Source organism: Cyclospora cayetanensis, unplaced genomic scaffold (genome assembly GCF_002999335.1).
Source record: "Cyclospora cayetanensis isolate NF1_C8 unplaced genomic scaffold, CcayRef3 CcayRef3_contig_27, whole genome shotgun sequence".
Taxonomy (NCBI): Eukaryota; Apicomplexa; class Conoidasida; order Eucoccidiorida; family Eimeriidae; genus Cyclospora; species Cyclospora cayetanensis.
The window spans coordinates 146418-162878 of record NW_020312225.1 but is presented as its reverse complement, the minus strand read 5'-3'; the positions used below and the strand labels follow the sequence as shown (position 1 = coordinate 162878).

Genomic DNA, 16461 nt, shown 5'->3' with positions numbered 1-16461 from the left:
TACTCCTGGCTCACACAAATTCAATTGTTTGGCATATTCTTTTTCCTTGTGCTCAGTCGTTATATTATAGGACAGTGCAGACGGACGATTAACAGGGAGCCGTAATAGTGCTGGATTCTAGTGCTATGGATGGCAGAGGACATAGTAGAGGGGAGTTCTTAGTGCTGTGATGTGAAGAAAGGCATTTTGAATGATTGAAATGGATGCAGATGCGTGCTTCTTTGCCTGTAGGGGAATTTTCAGCCTTGTTTGCCTGATAATGCTAGCCGCCATGGAGTGTATTCTTTGTGCTCCTGTGTAATTGTCCTTACGGTAACAATGGTCCGCTGGAAATAGCTAGCTCCATCTATGAGTATTGCTTGACAAGGTCCCGACTGAAAACTTTAAGGTGTTCGCTAGACTCAGAATCGTGTCAGGGCTTTTCAGGTGTGTTTTCGCTACCTGCTGCCTCATGCCTCTCTTGAGGCTTGGAAGTGGACTATTTTGTATGCACCCTGTGGACTTGGATGTAGCGATTGCATTGGGAGACGCGATGCCACCGAAGAAGTATGGCGTATTCTGATTCCCTTTACATATTCTACTTGTCGTTTGCTTTCCAGAAGCAGCAGGCACACCCATTTCAGCTCTCCGACGACACAGGCATCAGGCATCTAGGCGTCGCGCCGCCGCGGTCGTGACAATGTTGTTCCTCGTTCGTTGCTCGTTTGTTAAAGTGCGTTTATTCCCATTGAGTTATCTTTGCCGGCTAATGCACCCCACTGCTATTCTCTTCCTCTCTGTTGTCATGCGTTTCTGCCTGCCAGTGGACTGTCGATAGGGCGGAAACTCGTTCACCGGCGTGCAGACAGCTGGCCTCGAGGCAGGGGTGCGAAACAAGAGGGCGGGATCTTAAAATGAAGCGAGCATATGTAGCAAGCTGGGCTACATGTAAGCACTGTCTACTACACTACTTATATTTGAGAAAGAACCCGTTAAAATTGGGCCTTCAGCTTGACGTCGTATGTCTTACTGCGTCGCAATATCACCACAACAGAAGACGAAATGTTGGTTGCGTGTGTGCTAGATGCTACCTGCATTTCTGTCTGATTTGTCACAGTGCTTAGAGGCTGCAACAGAAGACGAAATGTTGGTTGCGTGTGTGCTAGATGCTACCTGCATTTCTGTCTGATTTGTCACAGTGCTTAGAGGCTGCAGCTACGTGCACCCTGTCTGTTCCTCTTCCCACATGTGGGAAACTCTGGGACTGCCGCGCAGAGAAAGGCAATGGGTTTAGGTATAACCATAGTAAATTTCTACGAAGTACGGATTGAGCCGGAGTGCATCTCCCTACGATTACCTGAGATCGAGCTTTGGGAGCTAACAATACTCTTAAATAATAGTTATACGAATAGGCAATTGGCTATTTAACTGTTCCTAGCTCAAGATAAATAGTGTGCTAGGAAATGTTTAATTTCAGCCTAGTCTATCAGTTTCTCTCCAGGCTTCTTCAGGGAAACCTTCAGTCTTCAGTCATAAAACTCGATATGAGAAAAAGCTGCAACTTTTCTTCGGAAAAGCTCGTTATTGTCTTTGCCTGTATCCTGCAGGGTGTCGGCTTCAACAGAGGAAAGACAAGTGCGGAGCAAGTTGCTGTGTCTTCTTAGATGCTCCAAGCATCCTCACACAGAGTGGTCCTTAACAAAAAATACAATAACACGTAAATCACAGTATTAGTACGCCCTGAGACTTAACACGACGCTAACAGTGCGTAAGTAGCTGTGTACGCGGTGTTTGCCCACTCCATCACCAGCAGAACTAGGAGGATCGGACCCTGCAAATGGCTGTTTCTGTGTTGGATAAGCGCAAGGTATTATAGCTGTGAGCGGCCACGTGCCACCACTTTGTTTCCTTGGACCGTGCAGGGGCATAACATGTCGACATATGCGCTGGTTCTCCTTAGGGGCTGACCTCAAGTGCCCCTGCACAAAAAGGAGGCACTCCAGCATGAAACAAAAATATTGGGGCTATCAAACCCCTATTGATCGTACAATAATGCTTTGATTGCACTAATACGCCTAAATGTGAGTAGAATTTGGGAAAACATGCAGCTAGTGATGCGGGAGCACTCTTTCAGGGATCGTGTGTGTGGGGGGGAGTAAAGTAATCGCACCTTGAATTTTAAAGTGCCCTTTCGCTCTACCTTTCAACTTTTAGGAGAACTTAAATGAGGATAAGGCTTGTTTGAGGCTTGTTTCCGCCATTAGTCACATGTGTTCATGTTCATGCAGGGATGGCGCCCAGCCAGCGATGAACTGCCCCACTCGTTCCCCTCAAAAGGAGCAGGTCAAAGAAGGCACTGCGGCTGACATTTGTTTCATAGTATTGCAGAACTCACTTGAAGCATTTTTGTATTGCTTGCTTGTTTCCTGAATATCTCTTCTTATATCTCCTAGACCCGAGAGGATGTGGTCATATAAGGTGTTCGCCCTCTTCTCCGTGGGAGCCTTGTGCAGCGTGTATACTGAGGCAGAAGTTCCTGTGACTTCACCTAGTAATGCTGGTATGCGCTTTAATTTTTTATAGGCTACATATTTGCTGGGGGTGGCTTTCTAAAGCTAGAGGAGCAACAGTTGACTTGACCTGGCACTCAAGCGGGGGGAGGACACTGTCCCATTCGATGCCTGCGAGCAGTTACTTTGCCCTGAAAATCCCATATGTCTCCCCAATGCATCTATTTAGTGGCTGAAATTAGTTTGAGTTCGTGAAAAGCCGGGCTAGCGTAGGGGGGATCATGTAGCTGTACCCAGTGTGCCTTTCCCAAGTGCCCGTTCCCAAGGCACGCAGTAGTGTGCGTCAGCGCGAAGTGACTCATTTTCCATGGATCAACCGCACAGTCGTTTAATCCTTGGGGATCAAAGCTGATGGCTGCTATTTGGTTGGCAGTGTGGTGCCTGCAGATCCGGAATCGCCGCCAGCCGCAGCACACCAAGCCGGAGAACCTAATGAACTGGCACCTCAAACAGGTGAGGAAACACTACCGCCGGCTGAAGATGAAGCTCAGCCTCCTCAAGCCCCAAGTGCTGAAAATAGACAGGACTTGGGAGAGAAGCAACAGGACCCAAAGCCCAGCGGTGCTCCAACTGCGCCAGACGAAGTCTCTACAAACTCCAACACGGCAAATCAGACGCTGCCTGCTCCTGTAGCGGCCTCCAATGGTCCTGTCGACGAAAAGGAAACGACCAGAAAGGACCTTGGGGTGTCGCAACCGACCCTGACCACGGAATACCAACCAGCGGACACAGGAAATCTCCTGACACCCATTACTCCTACTGCACCCACTGACGCCAGCATGGAACCGAAGCCATTAGATGCTGCTGCTCTGTTCACTGAAACTGCCCATCAGAGCTCAGTAGATCAACTTGAGGAGGCCTTGGCAAGTGTGTTTGAGGAATTCGAAGATTTCTCCAGTCCAGTAGGACCACAGTTTGGAACCACATCTGAGGAAGAAAATCGAGAGCGCACTAATGGCCTGCAATCGAAAACGTTGCGGGGGATAGCGAGTTCAGACGGAGAAAACGGGGACACCGCGGATTCAGAAAATAATTTGTTGGAAAGCTCTGGAGACGTAGGACCCTCTGGGCGCAGTGCACAGACTGGGCGCAGTTCAGGCAGTGGGAACAATCAGAGCTCTGGGAGCTCTGGGGGTTCCAACCCTTCTGCAAGCTCTGGCGCTTCCCCTGTTTATCCGAGCTTGCTGACAGCAGCCTTCACGGTCACGAGCTCTATGGTTATTGGGTTTCTTGCAGTTTGAGGTTTACGTGTGCCCTGTTAGGGCTTCACTTCACATGCAGCCACTAGTTCTTATTTTATCGTTTCTTGGTCGGGTTAGGGATTCCATAGGGAAGGGTACCACTCGCGCATGGTGAGCAGCTGGAAACTCTCTTGAGGTTTTCGGTTGGTGCCTCGCTGGCCCCTCGTGCTGCGGAGGCGCATTTTCAATCCCTAAGCCTTGCTGAGATCAACGCAGCAGGTCAATCATACATCTATGGTTGTCTTTGTCTCATGTAGTCCGCTCCGCCTTGGGTTCGCCATAGTGACACTGCCTTTAGTGGGCAGACTAGGTTGAACGCATTCTGGGCGTTGCAGAAGTGGCGCCACTGCCTTGTTAGCTGGAGAGTCTGGCACTACGGGAGGGAGTAGGCCATTGAGGGACGAAGATTGAGGCAGAGCTGCGGCGCCAGGGACCCTAGGAGAGCCTAGCTGTAGAACCACAGCGGGCTAATACACAAACGATTGGGGGAGCGCAGAAGATGGCCGTCTTCTACAAAAGTCTACTCTCTATTCAGCTGTACCTGCTGCCTTCGTCTCTCACGTTATGCGTTTCAAAAGCCTTGTCTGTGGTTCTTTTTGTTGCTCTGCAGATGTAGAGGAAACTTTGACGACTGTTGGTGTTGATGCTGCTGACGAAGAGGCCACCACGGAGCTTCCCGAACGCGAGCTTTGTACGCATTCAAGAACTTTTAGCCAGATTTTTCAGGCATAAGGCGAAACGTCACTTAGACTTTTAGATAGGAAGATAGAGTCCTACTGCGTGGTGCGCTGCTGGTGTTTTCTTTGGTGAACACCGAATGTAGTACGGATCGTAGGCAGTTGTTACAAGCCGTTTTGTGTCGTTGGTGCTGTTTTCTGTGTCTAATCAAGCACAACAAAGCGAAGGCCCACAAGAGCAAACAAGAGTAGAGGCTCGAGGCGTCGACCCTGAGGCATCCCTAACGACAGTGTCCGAAGTGACTCAGGAAGGGAGTACCAGGCAAGCCAGAGAATCTCAGCCGTCATCAACAACCACGACAACTCCTATGCCAGATGCTTCATCCGATATTCCCTTCCCTACGATGAGCTCATCGATTGGAGTCGTACTCCTGAGCGGCTTCGGAACGCTAATTTGGGCGAACTGAAGACACTATTGTATGGGTGGAAAAGCAAACGGCATGTCTTGTCTCGGGTGGTCTGGGTGAGTAAAGTATAATGCAGATGAGTCAATTATATGCTGTCGTACTGTAATTAAGGTGTATGGGTTTCCATCCCTTTCATGGAGCTGGGTTTGGCACGGCTGATACATTTGCATCAGACTGTGCCTTCGTCCACTCTGCCATGGAATTTTCTATCTAGTTTAGACACACCACTACGCGTTTTCTTGGGGGCTGTCCGCATGCAAGCTTTATCTTTTTCTCCATTGCCGCGCTGTTTTCTTAATTCCCCGGACATTTTGAGGGAGTGATGACTTTTTCGACTTTCGCGAAACGTAAGAACTCTTACTTGAGTATTTGTCTCTGCTGTCGCCAATTGAGGACGTAATTCATTGATGGCTTTGAAGACTGAGACTTAAAGTGTAATATGCAGTGTGGAAGTGAGTGACGCAAAAACAATTTTCGACCATACGTTAACACAGGCTCAGCAAAAAATATTTATCACCTGTGCTTAGGCTCGCAGTATATGGATTTTAAAATCTTTGTAGGGACCATTAGGTAGTGTGCGAGGGTCATCCGACATCTAAATCGCTGTGACTGTCACGTAGACTCGCACGCCCAACAACGAGGGGCGTGTTATTCGAAATATGCTCTGTGCAGCGGCTGTTTTAGAGCAGAACCGAAGCTCAGGTTACTCTTAGGTAGAAGCAGAAGTAAGGGGGGCCTTTATCGAACCAAAGTAAGCAGTTCTTCCCCCGAAATTTCGCTAGGAATACGGGGGACAGGTCCACTGCAACATCCTTGCAGCAAGTTGTGCATGGTATGCCGCATACTGAGCACAGTACAAATTCCTCCTCAACGATTTGCATGAATGTAGAAAGCAGAGGAACCAGAGAATGTGCAACCCCAGTCGTTACAAATTCATAGGACGACCACAGGGGTCGTGAAACAAAAGCATGTTTGCAGTTTGACGACGCAGCCCACGCCTGGCTTTCCAACAACTGAGGAAGCAACACTCTTTCATCTTATCAACAAATCCGCCCCCTGGCACTGTGCGCTCTTTTCGTGGCTTGCTGTCGTGCGCGATTCAATTTTATGGCGCATAGCTGCTCCTACCGTTGGTCGAATCAGCAGAAACCGATGACGGAAAGGGATTTGGTCCAATGTTTGCAAGTCTGAGACAGCAAGAGGCTGCGACAGATGGCCAATAGGCCAAGCTACAAGACGGACGTTTGATGCAGTAGCAAAACGTGCGATTTCTTTTGGTCCCTTGAAGCCTAGATCTACCAGCAACGTCTGTCCGGCAAAAGGCGAAGACATGCTTATAGTTTAAGGCGTTAAAACATTGAGTACATAAATGTGAACCTTAAGAAAAAGCTTTGTGACAGTTGGTTCCATGTATGGGCTGCAACTCATGGGCTGCAAGGTATTACAAGGTCCGCCACTCTGTCAAGGGCCGCTGCTTCAGCACAATATTCACTTCTGCCTTCCCATAAAAGCGCTCCAATCACTCCAGCCTATGTCCTATGCAAGCGCTCGCACGATGTGGTAAGAACTCTAGAGTAACGCGGCTATTGAGTCGGCAATCCAAATAGCTGTGTCATGAAGGTTAGACAAGCTACGCGGCCTCCCTGCAGTTTTTCGCATGCTGCGTAGAGGGGCATGGCAACACAGCTATCTCAGGCCTTCTCCGATTTTGCAGCCTCCTTTTCCTTGTCTTCAGTTGTTGCAGTCTCGGTAATACCATCTTTTGCCTTTGATTCGCTTGATTTTTCTGCCTTTGCTTCTGTCCCCTCCTGTTCCCCCTTCTCACCCTTGCCCCCGTCCTCGACGCCGAACAGCTTCGAATTGATCGCAGCTGCCTCTTCGAACTTTTCTTTGAACTCCTTCGCCTCTGAGCGCACATCGAACAATAACGATATCCCATGCAGGTGAGAAACGGCGAATAATCACATTTATATGTCGAAACGCATGATGGAATACAGGATTCATTGATCTGTCTATGGATGCACCCTTTGTGCCATTATCCACCTACGTTCAATTTGGCCGAATTTCAGAGCAAACTGTTCATTCTTCAGTTCACCATCAGCGAAGTCCATCACGGTCCACACCCAAATCTTTTCAGAGCTGACATTCGGCGTCAGCTTGCAATAAACATCAGTCGCCACCACTACAACGCAAAGCCATAGAGAAGGCACGTGAGTTTAGGGAGAAGACAAATTGCGCAGAATCTACTATCTTGATAGCATCGGGAAGTAGCAAGTGGGGAATGGAGGAAAGTGCACCGACACGTAGTCAGAGGAAACAACCTGTCAAGCAGGTGTCTAATAATGGTCTTTATTCTGCCCAGGACCCTGAAATAGCGCCATGCTCAAATTTTGTCGTGTAAATGCGACCTTCCCAAGCATGTAAATGCAGAGGCACAAGACTACGAGAAACTGCAATTGGAAACAAGTGTTGGATTCTGTGGTATATTCGTTATGCTGAGAGCACAACACACCGTAATGGTTTGCGACGATCTTAAGGGTCTTCTCCTGCCTCAGCAGAAACCTTATTTTATTCGTTTCTTTGTGCTGCAGCAACTTCGCCTCTCCTAGGCCTCTTTCCTTCCACTCCCTACCAGCCCAGCGGTACAACTTGGAGCGACATTTCCAAAAAGCCTCTTCCCCCTCCTCTCCAGTCTCAACCTTTACCTCATGAACTTCGACCTGAAACACAAGTCCACAGATGAGAGAAAAGAGGTGGATAATAACTAGCACAAAAGACGCCAGTTGAGCAGGTACTACAGACGGAGAGAATGGAGAACGCGTGCTTCACCAATTCTTTGAGTTTCAGCCAAGCATAATTACCGCCCGTACTCTACATATTTTTCCAGCCCTATCGTAAGTGCGCAACAGCCATTTTCAAAAGGAATGATGCAACTATGGTGGTATACAAAAACTACGGTTGCTTATCTGCAACCCCCTACCAAGAAGGTAGGAAAAGGTGCAGGGCACTCGGGCGCAATCACAAGAAAAGGAACTGCACCATGCCCTCCCAACGTCATGAACAATGAGCTCTAGATATTGTTCGGATCAAAAAAAGGAATGCCTGAAGTTATATCTGTTAGTTGTCTGGCCTTCCCAAGCCCCGCGAAATGCTACATCAAACCACGTGCGTTGCAGAACTGCCGTTCTGGCATGCATGCTGCAGTGCGATTCCAAAATGCCAGCTATCTATAGACCTGATAGACCAGGCACCTGCCACTTCCATTCTATGGACCAATGCCCCTGAGTCCGGTGCGAAGTACCCAAAGAAACAGAAATTGCGCAAGACAAACACATGTAGGCATACCACCTGCCACACGAAGGAGTACTTATCCCGAGTAGTCAAGGCAGTTCGCTTCCTGTAAGTAAATCCCTCTTGAAGCATTAATTCAAAAGGCATGAACAGCAGAAAGCCCACTAAATGGCTGGCTGCACAGGCCGCCAACCCTGAACCTTTAACCTCGAGCCTAGAACCTATAATCATGCCGGAAGGGGGTTGATGCAGATATCTGCCCGTTTCCTGCGTTGCTGAAGAAGAATCAAGATAATGAACAGATCTAGAACAAATCTTACTTCAGGGCGGGTCCAGTTCCCCTCAGTGACCTCCTGCTCCAGATTGGCTACATCTTCATCCTCATGAGTTTGGGCGGGAGCCGCCGCGGAGGGTTCCTTGTCTGCCATTTTGTCCGGACGAGATATAGCAGAAAAGAGACTGCAACAAAGAAGAATCAAACAACCCTAAGAATAACCCCCACGCGCGACCCGCCCTCCCCTCGCCCTTCCCTGCTGCTTGATACGGGTGGTGTTGGATGCATGCATGGTAGCAGTAGCTGCTGCACATCAGGATCGTCCTTCCAACGATCCCAATTGATATTGTTTTGACTAATTGTAACGCGTAGAATTGCTTGACATAGACCAACTGTGCATATTATCTCTATGTACTGGCTTCGATTACAGGCATGGCGCCCCACGGTAGAGCGTGTAACAGTCGTCGTCGGTGCCTTAGGCTGAGTGCACAATTGCCATAACAGGAACTCCCGAGGACAAGGTGTCTCAGGGCTACCAACAGGCAAAGGGGTGGCCTTTGCGTCATCCTACTGAAAGTAACGGAAGCACACGGTACTGTCCTGTCGCGGCACAATGCATCTACAAGCTGTAAAATGTAAGGGGCTAAGCTACGTTTAAATAGTTTCTACTACACTGTCAATGTACCTTCAAAGACGCCTAGAAGGGCCAGCAAGTACTGATAAATTTCATCAACCGCTCGAAGATGCACCTTGCGATGTACCCCTTGGTCAAAAAGAAATTAAGGACTCCTTTGCAGGTTTATTGGGGGGATACGCAGCTCAGTGGGTGCTCTATTTAAGCAGAAGTCGACTGCCTGCAGGGATTACGACAGTAGAAGCCTTAGCTTCATACAAGCCCTGATGCATCTCTTAATGACAAAATCAACTAAAGGGCAAGCCCTGGGAGAATTGAGAAAGCCTACGCCAACAAATCTCTCAATACTACGGTGCATTGAGAGCCATATAACTCTAGTTTTGTAAAGGATAGAACTTCTATGAGCGTTTGCTTGATGATTGGCTTATGTCCGGTCTACCTGAAGTGCCACGTCGCGTTGCTGCAGGATGGCAGCGACTCAGTGATTGAGCATACGCCCCATAGGGCTCCCACTATTGATGGGTTTTTCGACGTTTCAAGAGCACAAGAATCCAACTCCTGCGCTTTGAACTGGAATAAAAGGGCCGGATAAGGATCGACAGCCTGTGAATGTCGGGGTTGCGTCAGCCGGCCTCAGTCTATGGTCCACAATATATGAAAAAGAAACCAGGAAGAAGCTGCAGTCCTACGAGGCCCGAAAGAGCCAACAATGCGTTGGCTTTTAGTGTGGTGAAATGCAGCGTATTTACTCCTAAACTGCAAGCGCATGCAAAAGCTCATGAACTTGAAGAACGTGACTGGGCCCAGCGGAAGCAGGCTGCAAGAATTGCTGGCACCACTCGATGCTGTACGCGAAATGGATCTGCTAGACGAGGAGACGGAGCAGAGGTGCAATATGCCTGTCGCATTCCCTATGGCTTACGTTTGCTACAGGGCGGCAGAGGGCAGGAGTCGGCACAACTATGGCAGCAAAACGATACGCTGAATCGGAACTGGGTTCCAGTAGCATGGTGCGTGATTTCTATGATGGATCGGTATACTATGTCGTAATCCAAGGTGTGCCGTGAGCTACTCAATGGGCAGCGCGCTTCTGGCTACAGCTGCGCACTGTGGAGTTTATTGCTCCTGCAAGCCTTAGGAAGCAGCAACTCCTGGTCTCCTCAACAACGCTCATTTGATATTTGGCGAGTGGGAAGAGTCGGCGCTTTGACAAAGTGACCCAAAGTACCCTTGCAAGCATTCTAGCAGCGCAGTAAGATGGGGGTTTAACACGCTGCATCCCGTCTTTTTGACTGTTCGGCGGGTTCTTCATTCGAAAATTAGGCTGGAGCTGTGGCTGACAGAGAGTAGAAATGGGCTAATGCCAAGGAATTTGCGCATGTACCGAATAGTGACAACCAAACCCACCGGCATTTCTCCTTCACCATTCGAGTTCCCCCATCATAAGCATCACTTCCTCCTAAGTCGATGCTAGTGAGTGTCATAGGTGCTGTTTCCTCCCAACAGGCGGTTGGTCCTGCAAAACATCAAATTATTGCTTGTTATATTCAGCCTCCCATTGAGAACAATCAGCGGCATTCAGTGAGGAGGGGGCTTTATGCGGTGTGGTAAAACGTGAAGGAACGCTGGTACTATTCATATGGGTGTCCTTGTACTGCGCTCTCCGACCACCAGTCTTTCCTGTGCCTTACAAGGAATTTCAGAATCTCAATAATGTAGCGTTGTTGGCTGGCTTGGGTGCTTCCTGCAATATGCTTCCACACTCAAGTACATCAAGGCCCTCTGCAACGTGCTCGCCGTGCTCTCTCGCGATGCCCCGGCGATTCGCTTTTGTTCAGCACGCCCGTTGTCGTCCGTAATGATCCACCATTCTTATTCGCACTGCGGTTGCCGTATGCTGTTCACACCACGGGCCCAAAAATGTTGCCGATATCCAAAATGGCAACAAGATAAAGCACTACCCCATTGAAGGTTGGTCTGCAATGGCTTAAACAAAGCGGAGACTTCGTCGCCAGCATATCTCGACTTCATTCCGCAGGACCGTTCTGAGCAAGGCACGCAATAATATGTTTGAAAGGGCCACGATGGTATTCATACTGTAGTAAGTAAGCTCTCACAGTCCATCCGGTAGCCTTGGATGCGTTCAGCGGCGGAAGAGTGTGCACTATCCTGCCCAGCAGATTGCCAGCAGCTCAGCTCTCCAAAAACTGGCCTTCTCCACACACGTCCAGTTTCTGAATGACAGCGAACTGCCCTGAGTATGGGCATAATTGGTAGGATGCGGGAATTCGAGTGTGGGGTTTTTGTAGACGTCGCTGCCGACTCACTCAACACATATGCCCATATAACCCCTGGCTCTGGCTCTGTCACAGCTCAGCATGCCACTCAGTTACGCTTAACTGAAGAATGAAAGTTGCATGGATTTTGCAGGTGTACCATTGCGGAAAGCAATCCGAAGTTCGTTAGTGTTTTATGGTGTGCCTAAGAACGAAATTCCACCCAAGAGTCTTCCTCATGAGAGGCTGGGATCGAATGGGCGATTTTGTTTGAAAGGAAGTGCTGCTGACGTAAGTGGAATGTCATTCGTAATTTATGTGGTTCCAAGCAGTTAGCTCACTAGAATTAGTATATGATTACTGCTTTTCTTGAAGTGTTAGGGACTAGTAGTGGTGAAGCACAAAACTTCATTTTGTAGTAAAATATATATGAATAATCATCTAGCAAGGTTTCGTATAAAAATTAGGCAGGTTCTGCAGTATTTGGTACTCCTGGCTCACACAAATCCAATTGTTTGGCATATTCTTTTTCCTTGTGCTCAGTCGTTATATTATACGAAAGGCCACTCTCCTACCCGTTGCTGGCTCGCTTTTGGTAGTCTTCCTAGAGGAACCCTCGTTTTGTCCTAGCCTGGACCCGACGGTCCGGGGTCATGACATACCCACAACAGCGCGAGGACTTCTGAAGAACAGGTGGATAGTCCATGTGCATATGGGTGAAAATCTGAAGAGAGACAGGCATTGCTTCTATGTAGAAACAGGCTCACGTATTTCAGCCGTCCAACGACATCGACATCAAGACGTTACCCCGCCGCGGTCGTGTCGATGTGGTTCTTCTTTCGTTGCTTGTTAGTGTGTGTGCCTTCTTCCTGTTGAGTTATCTTTGCCGGCCGACGCACACACCTGCTTTTCTCATTCGCTCTGTTGTTTTGCTTTTCTGCTTGCCAGTGGACTGGCGATAGGGCAGGAACTCGTTCACTGTAGTGCATGTAGTTGATCTCGTCGGAGAGGCACGAAAGACGAGTGCGGGATCTTGAAATGAAGCGGGGAAGACGTAACAGGCTACGCTACACATAAATACTTCTACGACACAGAGTATATAATTCGCAAATAAAGCGGAAAATTTGGCCAACTAATTTAGCCATTCGTGCACCTTGTTTGTTGTACAGTGCTGTTCGCTCGATACGAAAGGACATTTCGTGCACTTAGGCAATATGCTATTTGCAACTAGCTATGATTACTCGGGAAGCCTAGAGAATGCAGCAGCGCTCGCAGTGTGTGTCCCCCTCCCCTTATGGCATCCCGTAGGGCGCGCAGGCAGAGAAATAAGGAAGCTCTTTCGGGAGACACTCAATGATTTTTGGCAAGTGTGTGTGCATTGAGTCTGAAGTAAATTTTTCTCTACGAATTCCTAAGCTCGGCAGTCACAGTAAGGAACACGGCAAAACCGAGTACACCCAGAAGCATCTACGAAGCGGGTCCTACCTTCATTTATCCAGCCCCAGCCAGCGATTCCCCGCCCCGCCTCCCCCTTGCGTTGGTGGCGCCACCAGGCACAAAAATCCCAACTGGCAGCAGTCGAACTACACGCCAAGTCGTCCCTGAACGAACAAATAAGCGAAAGACGCAGAAGTGTCCCCGTTTGCGAGAATGTCGGAGAGCCGAAATAACTCACGGGACAGCTCCTTCAAGGTGCCTGCGACACTTTTGTGGATCGAGATCCGATGTGCGCAGCAAAATAGGTTGGCATGTGCGATAGTTCTAAATATATTACACCCTTTTACCTGCCCCGGAAAACGTACTGCATAGTTTTCCATGTTCTGGTAGGATCTTCAATGCGGTGGGGGGTGTATAGTTATCATCCTCAGGAACACGTTTGCTGGCCTTTAACGGTAGCCTATGTTGGCACAACTACCCACCGGACGTGCCCTGCAACTAGGGGGTCAGTGCATACAAAGTCTTAATTGGGCTTCTGAAACGACACATGATGGTGTCTCGGGGATGCCAGCCATGCAAGCTGGCGTCCTTAACAACCCAAGGCCCGAAGTAAAGTGCCGCTATCCCTGGTGGTAATCCAAGCAACTGTAGCAAAAAGAGTAGTACCATTGTAAGGCTACGGCTATCCCAGCAGTAAAAGCTCTTGATGCTGGTACTAGAGCAGTAGTCGTTCCCAAAAGGAGCGTTATCCATTATTGGGTCTGAGCAGCCACATCTGTAATGCGTTGGTCTGCGGAGTTAAGGCTCTGTAGGGCCAACTTCAGGGCGTGCACCCCAAGAACCCCTCCCCCCTGGGCCTCAAGGGCCTCGTAGAGCTGCAGCGCCAGGCTCAGTCCTATACCAAAAACGCAGCAGCTCGCAGCACACGAACGCAGCATGGGGCAGCATATCTGGAACAAGGAAGGTGGGGCCGGTAAAGTCCTCTGCCCTCTCGAGGTCTCCAGAAAATACCAACAAACACCAGTTTCCCGCCTCCTTTGTAGGGTCGAACGCATCTAAAGCCCATGATATTACTATACTGCATAGCACATGAGTAGGGGCATGTGGAAAAGAGGGATGAACATTGGACTCTTGTGGGATGTGTTTGCTTCAGCTTCGGCACTTTGCATTCCCACTGTATAAGGACTACGAGACACAGTAGAATTTAAAAGAGTGGCTCTATTTTGCGGTACCGGGGAGGGCGAGCTTGATTCTAGCTGCCTCTGCAAGAGCGAGTCTGAGGTCCTTGAGAAGATGAGCCACGGCGAATCCCGGATTGAAGTTGCCCGCTAGCACCCGTGGGCCATACGTCTCGACAGACCTGAATTGCAGTGCTTTGCACACCCTTAGCCAGAGCAGTCGGAACGCGCGCTGTCAGCTGCTACAGGAACGTAATGCTTTAATTTTTCTTGTTTGCCCAGAAGCAAAACCGGGGCAGGAGCAGGAAGGTGCATAGCAGCAACCGCTGGTCGTGCTGCTGCTGCTCCTGCGGAGGCATGCAATTGCCAGAGAGCTCACCAGCTAGTGGCAGCGCCCCCCATGAGGACGGCGAGAGTCTTTTCTAGATCTAAGCCAGCACGCTCCGCATAGAGCAGGCCTGAGCTCCGAATAGTGGGCCCACACCAGCAAACCGCAAGCGCAGATCACACAACGAACGGCTAGCCAGCCTATCAACAGCACAAGCCATCGTGATTCGGAGATGGGGCAGTTCGACTCTTGCCGTAACAGTACCCCACACACAGACCGCAAGCTACAAACCCAAAGCCACCAGGCTTGCAGTTCATACCCTCTGCCAATCCCACGAGGTTGGTGCACAGTGTGATTTGGTTGGCGAGCTTCGTCTTCTGGCCTGCGCAGATGATGAAATCAAATACAGAGCATACACGTAAAGTTTTCATCGTAGACCCGTACTCCACACCCAAAGTCCTTGCTAACAGCCCTAATGACAGAGCCTCAGAGCCTTGCCATCAAAACGGTTTCTTGGGCATCCTTGCCTGATCCTGCAGGTCCTGCATGCATGACAGTCTTTGCCAAAGCATTGAACAGTGGACGAACCGCTTCAAGAGCCTCCGGATCTCCCCCGGCCATAACCGTCAAGGTCCCGTCCCTTGCACCGATGTCTCCTTGAACGAACAAACATGAACACAGCGTGCACCTTTAATTCTCATGAAACACACTAGCTTAAAGCCTTCGCAGTGGTACTTCGGCTGCATCCTGAAAACAGGTCTGCATTGCCAATGCTGAGGGACATGCGGGGCCCTGCATTTCCGTACCACCACTAACAGGAGCATCCAGTGCGTGGACACCCTTCGACTTCAGGTGTACGTACACCTCCTCTGCCAGTGCAGGGTCCGATGTTGTGAAATCTATCAGGCAGCAGCCCGAACGGAGGCCTATAGCAGCCCCCTGCGGTCCAACTGAGATGATAACGAAAAGGACACCACCGCGTGCACAAACACACATTCATACACAAACATACACATACACACACATAGACAAGACGGCAGCCCCAGACAGACCTCTTGGATCCTTAAGGCCACAACGGTTCCTATCAGCGCATGTGAGAGTTGTGGAGAAGCCTCTGCTTGCGTCGACCCCGTATCCCAAGGGGTTCAGAGTGCTCCTACGACTGCTGGAACTGATTACAGTGGCAACGCGACATAGGGTAGCGGCAGAGCCGACGCTGATTCTGCTCTACTTGCGCTGTACTCACAGAGAACTTTCTTCACGTCTGCAGGCGTTCCGACCATGAGACACAGTATGTCGCTCCTTTCTGCTACTTCCTGTGCAGTCGAAACAACGGAGGCCCCCAGTTGTTGAAGTGGGACGGCCTTACTTGGTGTACGACTGAGAATTCAAGAAAATACCACACCAGGCGGCATGTATGACACACATCACCCGCACAGTGTTGTTGCGGCTGCTGTTTCCCTTTGAGTAGTTAGGCCTGCAGCGGCACGTGCCAGGTAATGTTCCTAGTGCTGTTGCGGTGGCTTTCGCCGCAGCAGCCAGGGGGGGAAACGCATGTGTGAGTCTAACGTGTGCACACTGAGGGTAAAGCCCTTTTTGAGTAGGTTCTCGCACATCCGTACACCCATAACGCCAGTCCCGATCCACCCTGAAACCACACACCCTCACCCAGAGGCACTAGCCAGTTGGCGCCTCAGGCTTCACTGTTTTTGCCTTACAATGCAAGTTCCTGTTTTGCAAAGGAACAGGATCGAAGCCTGTCTCCCCCCTCCCAACCGCTGTGGAGCGTAGCACAGTGCGACCACCGCATCTAGGATGAATCTGCATCCCGGGGTGTATCTACTCTCCGAGGTTTACATATACCCCAAGGGAGAGATAGGCAGGCGAAAAGATAGTTGGCTGACTAACCAATCCGAGCCTTGCCCGGGGTTGCTTCAATACAAGCCATGCTGGCCGCTCGATGTGCGATTAGGGCAGCAGGTGCAAGAAGAAAGGAAGGGAACGCCTTCCCCTTCACTCTGTGGAATGTGGCAATAGCCTCGTAAGTGCATAACACCGGAATTTGCCGCAGCGTTTCCCTCTTTTGTTGCTGTAGACCACTGCTGCTAG

The 16461-nt window shown here is 49.8% G+C and overlaps 3 protein-coding genes across 3 annotated transcripts; 1 reads left to right on the top strand and 2 right to left on the bottom strand.

Annotated features, from left to right (window-relative positions):
* Positions 1-1816: 1816 nt before the first annotated feature.
* Positions 1817-3790, top strand: LOC113147563 (collagen alpha-1(XV) chain-like). The gene is made up of 4 exons (XM_026338525.1): positions 1817-1846; positions 2194-2322; positions 2458-2539; positions 2898-3790. The coding sequence occupies exons 1-4, from the start codon at positions 1817-1819 to the stop codon at positions 3788-3790; spliced, it is 1134 nt and encodes a 377-aa protein (XP_026194310.1).
* A 2835-nt stretch (positions 3791-6625) lies between these two features.
* LOC34623747 (ran-binding protein 1 homolog a) lies at positions 6626-8653 on the bottom strand. The gene is made up of 4 exons (XM_022736858.1): positions 8546-8653; positions 7447-7654; positions 6982-7116; positions 6626-6840 (listed from the first exon to the last, which is right to left on the bottom strand). The coding sequence occupies exons 1-4, from the start codon at positions 8651-8653 to the stop codon at positions 6626-6628; spliced, it is 666 nt and encodes a 221-aa protein (XP_022591712.1).
* Positions 8654-13598: 4945 nt separating this feature from the next.
* On the bottom strand, positions 13599-16300 carry LOC34624016 (probable 3-hydroxyisobutyrate dehydrogenase-like 1, mitochondrial). The gene is made up of 9 exons (XM_026338524.1): positions 16261-16300; positions 15922-16000; positions 15599-15732; positions 15159-15302; positions 14880-15008; positions 14672-14734; positions 14404-14482; positions 14079-14206; positions 13599-13741 (listed from the first exon to the last, which is right to left on the bottom strand). The coding sequence occupies exons 1-9, from the start codon at positions 16298-16300 to the stop codon at positions 13599-13601; spliced, it is 939 nt and encodes a 312-aa protein (XP_026194309.1).
* Positions 16301-16461: the final 161 nt, after the last annotated feature.